The sequence below is a fragment of the Vombatus ursinus genome, unplaced genomic scaffold (genome assembly GCF_900497805.2).
Source record: "Vombatus ursinus unplaced genomic scaffold, bare-nosed wombat genome assembly UNPS02014826.1, whole genome shotgun sequence".
Lineage (NCBI taxonomy): Eukaryota > Metazoa > Chordata > Mammalia > Diprotodontia > Vombatidae > Vombatus > Vombatus ursinus.
In genome coordinates this window covers 114900-121133 of record NW_020954604.1, presented here as the reverse complement: position 1 = coordinate 121133, position 6234 = coordinate 114900, and the positions used below count along the sequence as shown (strand labels likewise).

General features: G+C 38.2%; 1 protein-coding gene across 2 annotated transcripts in view; it reads right to left on the bottom strand.

Annotated features, from left to right (window-relative positions):
• Window positions 1-537: 537 nt before the first annotated feature.
• The window catches only part of LOC114025102 (fibrocystin-like), a 70599-nt gene continuing 64902 nt past the window's right edge, over window positions 538-6234 (bottom strand). For both annotated transcript variants that reach the window (XM_027838437.1, XM_027838438.1), the window contains exon 7: window positions 538-2040. In XM_027838437.1, the coding sequence (XP_027694238.1) occupies window positions 1589-2040 (452 nt within the window). In that variant the 3' untranslated portion in view covers window positions 538-1588. The remainder of the gene's footprint in view (window positions 2041-6234) is intronic.

The following is a 6234-nucleotide window of genomic DNA, read 5'->3' as shown; positions in this document are numbered from 1 at the left end:
AAAGTACATGATCATTGATTGGGGAATGCTTACATAAATTCCCATATATGAATATAATGGAATATTTACTTTGCTTTAAGAAATAATAAACATGATGAATATAGAGAAGTATGGAAAGACTTAGATGAACTGCTACAGAGTAAAATAAGCAGAGCCAAAAAAAATTTTGCACAGTGACTGCAACAAGGTCAATGCCAAGAACAACCACACACACACACACACACACACACGCACACACACACACACACAAGCAAAGATGAATATTGCAAAATTATAAAGAATAAGCTTGGTTATGGAAGAAAGGTATGAAAAGACATCCTCTCACTCACCCCCTCAACTCTTTTTGCAGAGGTAGATAGGGTGTATTCACAGGTGTGGAACCGATTATGACATCAGATTTTTTTTTTTTTGATGCATTGATTGGATTTACTGATTTTTTTTCCTATTCTTTTTTTTTCTTTTAAAAATATTATTTTTACAAGGGACGGCTCACTGGGAAAGAGAAAGGATACAAAAGGAAATCTAGGTGGTATAAAAACAAAAGATGTCAATAAAATCTATTTCTATAAAGAATGCATGAATTTATGTTGTCTGCTCTATTTCATCTTGCATCTATTTCACACAGGTTTTTGATATATGGGGTTATAATGTTCAAGGAAGAAGACTCCGAGTGAGGAACCAACCAACAGACAACTCTGTCTCCTGATCTTTTCTAAAGTTTCCTGATGTTCTTCACGCTTCTCTCTTCCAGTTGTGGATTTGACCTATTATTGACAGTGTTGATCAAACAAACACATGTTAGTCCAGGGATGATTATCTCCCCACCTCTTGCTATCTCTGTTTCTTTTCTCTTTCCCAAAATCTGAGGGAAACTCATGAAAATATCAATTGTCACACGCAAATTTTCACGAGGTGCAAACCTAATGTGTTTGAACTACTTTGGACTCATGATAATCCTAAGCATGAGATAAAATCAGCCTATAAAAAAACAAAACAGGAAGCTGCCTTAGGGCTGGAAAAGTTAGCTCTGGCAGATCATAGATAGGAGTCTTCTCCTGTCCTTCAAATACTCTTACAGTATGTTTCCCTATACGCTTGCATCTGTAACAGCAGCAGACCCTTTCATATCTCTTCTTCTTTTGATCTTTTCTTTTTTGTGTGTGGGAAGCACCCAAGGAGCCTTCATAGAAATCCCTCCTGATAATCAATGTTTCTCCAATTTTATGACACATAGTAGGCATTTAATAAATGTTTCCTGACTTGTTGGATGAAATGTTCATTCTTCCTTGCTATGTTATCTGTCTATCAATTGACTGAGTATTTATTGTACCCATTATATGCCCAGAATTGTGTTGGGTATGGGTTGGGCCATAGTGGGATAGGGGAGAAGCTATAAAGCTGTTTAAGGCATTCCCTGCTCTCCATTTTGAAGTACACATATAGACACACACACACAAAATAATTCAGAAGGCTTATTGTTCCCTTCTAGGCTCCTCTCATATGTCAGATTTCCTCTGTCCCTGCTCTAAATCTGGAGAATTTGCCAACAGTTTTATTTTAATACTCAAATGATCAGGCTTCTATCTGATCACAATTGTCCCTGAAGAGGTGCTTGCTGCAGTGAATGTGGGTGCAAGGCCTCTGAGTCTGCTTGGGAAGATTTCCTCTCCCAGTAGAGGCCCAAGTCACCATTTTTTTTGCAAGCATTTCTCTGCTCCTGTAGCCTTTGCCCCTCTTGATCAAAGCTAGAATATAACACCAGTAGTTGATCTTGTTCTGCTAGTTGATACCCAAGTAACTGCGCTTGAGAATCCTTCCAATTTCTGACTTTCTGGATAGCTACTTGCTGAGCAGGAGCACCGATAGTGAGGAGGTGGTCTTGGGACGGAAGGTGAGCAATGCCATCCACTGGGGCAATGCTTTCTTCTCCCCTCGCCACCTCCCTTTGCACAGTCCGGACTGTTCTTCTTGACAATCCATTCGGTGACTGTGGATAAGGCAGCTGGTTCAGCTTGCCTGACATGGTCTTCTGTCTCGTACCTGTGAAAGAAAATAAAGGAAGAAATGGCTTTATTTATAGCCCCAACTTACCTTTCCAACCTTAATATCTAACACTCCCCTTCCCGCACTTTGTAGTCTAATCAAATCACTTCTAAACAATGCTCTGCTTCCTGTTTCCATGCCTTTTCATCACCTCTCCTTCACACCAAAATGCACTCTTCCCTTGCTTCTGCCTCTCCTAATGCCTAGTTTCCTTCAAGATGAATGAAGCTCAAGTGGCACCTTTTTTAGGAATTTTCCTAATCCTTCAGGTGCTAATGCCAAATCACCTTATCTATTATATATATGCACCTATGTGAAGACATTATGTCGTGCATATATCATGTTATATGTCCTAACGATCCTTTCTAGGTTTTGGGTGATAAAACATATACAAAAATAAATGTCTTGTTTTCTTGTTTACTGTCATAAAAGAAGAAATATTTTAAGCCATATAGGAGAGGTCCAAAACAAATACCTTAGCAAGTCATTAAAGAAAGAACCAACTTTTGGTTTGAGAGATCAGGGAAGGTTTCATGAAGCAGGTAAAAGGTGAACCAGATATTGACTGCAATACAAGATTTTAAGAGATGTGGACATTCTAGGGAGAAGGAGTAAACTGAAAAAAGTCAGAGTGAGCCCAGCTACTATGTTCCAAAGGTCTACTTTATATTTTTATATGTTCATTTTCTCCTTTTCTATCTAAGTCCTACTTTAAGGAACTTTTGCTACTTTCAATTATTTGTTCCTTCACCCATCTCTGCATTTTTTAATAGTCAATAATATAATTCCAGCACATAAGGCTTTCTCCTCTTCCATGTTTCATTTGCATCCATAGGTCTCACCTCTTACATTCAGCATCCCCTTACTCACAGAATCACAAATTTTGAAATAGAAGGGAATATAGAAGTCAAATAGTACAATCTCCTCATTTTAGAGTTGAGGAAACAAGGTTAAAGAAGTTGAGTGACTTGCTTAAGGTCACACAGCTAGTAAATCAACAGGCAAGATTTGAACTCAGGTTGTTGCTGTTGTTATTGTTCAATCGGTTTTTCAGTCATGTCCACTTCTTTGTTGAGCCTTTTTGGGGTTTTCTTGGAAGATATTGGAATGGTTTGCCATTTCCTTCTCCAGCTCATTTTACAGATGAGGAAACTGAGTCAAACAGGTTTAGATGACTTGTCCAGGATCACATAGCTAGTAAGTGTCTGAGGTCAGATTAGAACTCAGGTCTTCCTGACTCCAGGCCCAGGGTACTCTCTCCACTGCACCACCTAGCCAAATCCGGCAGTCTTGTGCTGTAACACTCTGTCTCACTTCATAAAAAGACAATGATTTTCTGACACACGCAGGTCCCATGATTGCTTTTTATTTTACCTCACTTCTAAATTCATTATCCCCTTTCCTTGCACTTACTGTAAATACAGGTAAATTCTACAAAAGTTTACCCTGACCAACATAGCTTCTTAAGTATTTCATTAAAACAAAATCTCACAGTAAATTATAAAACTCACTTGTAATATTATTTGGCCATTTGTAATATTTATAACAGTTTCTGAAATCTATTATATATTGAACACAAGCTCCATTTTACACTTAGACAATAGAGACAATTTATATATAGGCCATAATTTTCTGACATATACCACTCTTATGATTGCCTCTTTACCTCACTTCCAAATTTATTAACCCATTTCCTTGCATTTCTTTTAAATACAGGCAGATCCTACAAAAGGTTGCCTTGACCAACAGAGTTTCTTAAGCACTTCATTGAAACTAAATTGCACAGTAAATTGACAAAAGTCAGTTATAATATCATTGGGCCAATTGCTCGTTTGACATATTTATAACACGGTTAATAAAGCCTATTACATGTTGAACTTTTAAGTTCCATTTTATATAGAGAAGGGCTGGGTTACTCACAACCATGGGGGTAATGTCCCAAGTGGTCAGTCCATATCACAGTCTACTGAGCCTGTAGTGGGAGGAGGGATATGGGGTGGGAGGGTCATTATTTCTACAAATCCAAAAACTTTTAATTTGCTGAGATTACCCCATGTCTTATTATGACCCTAGACTTCATTTGTGAAGTATCTGGTTAACAATACAACAGTACCCCTAGAACAAAGCTCCTCTGGATTTGGGACATCCAACTGTTTTTCCTTGTTAGGTGAGTTTCAAGTGCCCTGATTAGGGACATTTTTTTTTTCCTTTGCTACTAGTTAAATGCTATTCTCCTGAATAGCATTAGTAATCAGAGTTGCCTTGGATACAAAAATGCCTCCTACAAGTAGTAGCCCTGGGATTGATCTTTGCTCTAGCTATGCCCAGGTGACTGGCCCATGAAGAGCTCAGATGTAAAATTAAAACTGGCCATTCCAGGTGCTCATGTACCACCTGGGATGTCTGCCTGGCACCAGCTTCAAAGCTGCTAACAAATCAGGATCATCTAATGGTCAAAGTACAAAAAAAGTAGAAACAAACCATAAAAAATGATCAGCACTTTGATTTTCCTCTCAATAAAACCAACTTATTCTGTGTAAGAACATTCACACCATAAACCATCCACATTCTAACCACTGAAGGCATTGTTCTCCCTGTTTAGAGAGAAAGCATTGGAAATCTTTTTTTTTCCTCCTTTCTTTTCTTCTTCAAGTCAGAAGCTATTCATAAAAGACCAATACAGGATTGGATTTCCTTTGCAGACCAAAAATACATTTTTTTTAAAAAAATCTCCCCATGAATTATTTACATGGCAGCTCCAATCAGCAACATACCTGACAGACTCCCCAGCTGAAATGAAAGTTCACTATGTAAAGGTGCCAAGGGAGAATGGCAGCCTCCCACTGCGAGTTTATAGACAGAACTAAGTCAGCACACATTATATGTCAGAGCCAACATCAGAAAGAATCAGATCCTTTGATCTCAGACTTCCACAGGAAGCTTAGATCTCAGACAAATTAGATAAAAAATGAATTTATAGCAGATATGTGTCCTAAGGCACACAGCTGAACACTTGGGTTTTGGGGAAAGGAGGATAGTGAGTATCAAAACATAGAAATCAGTAGCATGTTTCTCCCTCCTTCTCCCTCCCATCCCACCCCACCACTGCCTTGGGGTTACATGCTCATTAAAATAAGAAGATGGGATTCCAACTTACCTCTTCCTGTGTCTTATATAATCCTTACTTTTTTTTTTTAAATCCCACAACAACAAAACAAATCCCAGCTATGAGAATGGTGTGATGTAACCTGGCCAAGTCTTAGAGATGTAATGATAAAGGGGTTTGGGGCTCCCTGAGGGGAAAAGATGTGGGTGATCTATTTCTGCTCTCCCTAGGAAAGCAGGAGCTCACATTGTGTACTCTTCCATGACCACCCAGTGTAGCTTGTTGATTTCCCATATCCAGGCAAAGCCAAGTACAGTAGAAAGACCTCTTGATTTTGGATCAAACCATATGGGATTGAATCTTGGTTCTGCCATTTGCTTTCTAGGGAATCTTGAAGAATCATTTCACTTCTCTGGACCTCTGTTTCCCCGTCTGTGAACTGAGGACTTCAGATGATCTCTAAGGTCACTTCTATTTTCTGTGCCTTCACACTTTTCAGTTACAAATACATACATTGTACATGGTGTCTTTAAATCTGGTTTTGATTGTAGTCATCTGAGTTTTTTTTTAAACCAATGAGAGCGTGTAAAGATATCATGCATATTTTACCTGCAAAATTATAGTGAACTTCAGTCTTTTTGGAAGGGGCAGCCAAGATGATTCAGGTGCCTCTTTTTGTCTAGTAATATTATATATGTTACTATACTTTGAACCTAGAGTTCAAAAGAGAGAACTGGGTGAGGACTAATACATTAGATGATCAGTGGATATAGAGGATAATCTCCCTTCACTCCAGTTTTTCATTTGTCACATAAGGGAGAGAGTCCTGATATGTGTCCCCACCCCCGACCTTGAGTTACAAACATAGGAGTCTAAGAGAATTGCTTCTCATTCTACCTTTGCTATGTACACTATTTGTTTGAGATTATTTTGATATTTAATATTTTAATATTTGATATTTTTCCTATTTGTTTGGCCACAGCAGTGTTGGTAAATGTTTAACAAGTGGCTCTGCAATAAAATGTATATAGGACTCTTTTAAGTTTGTTGCTGATTGTTCAGTCATTTTTTCAGTCTTGTAAGAC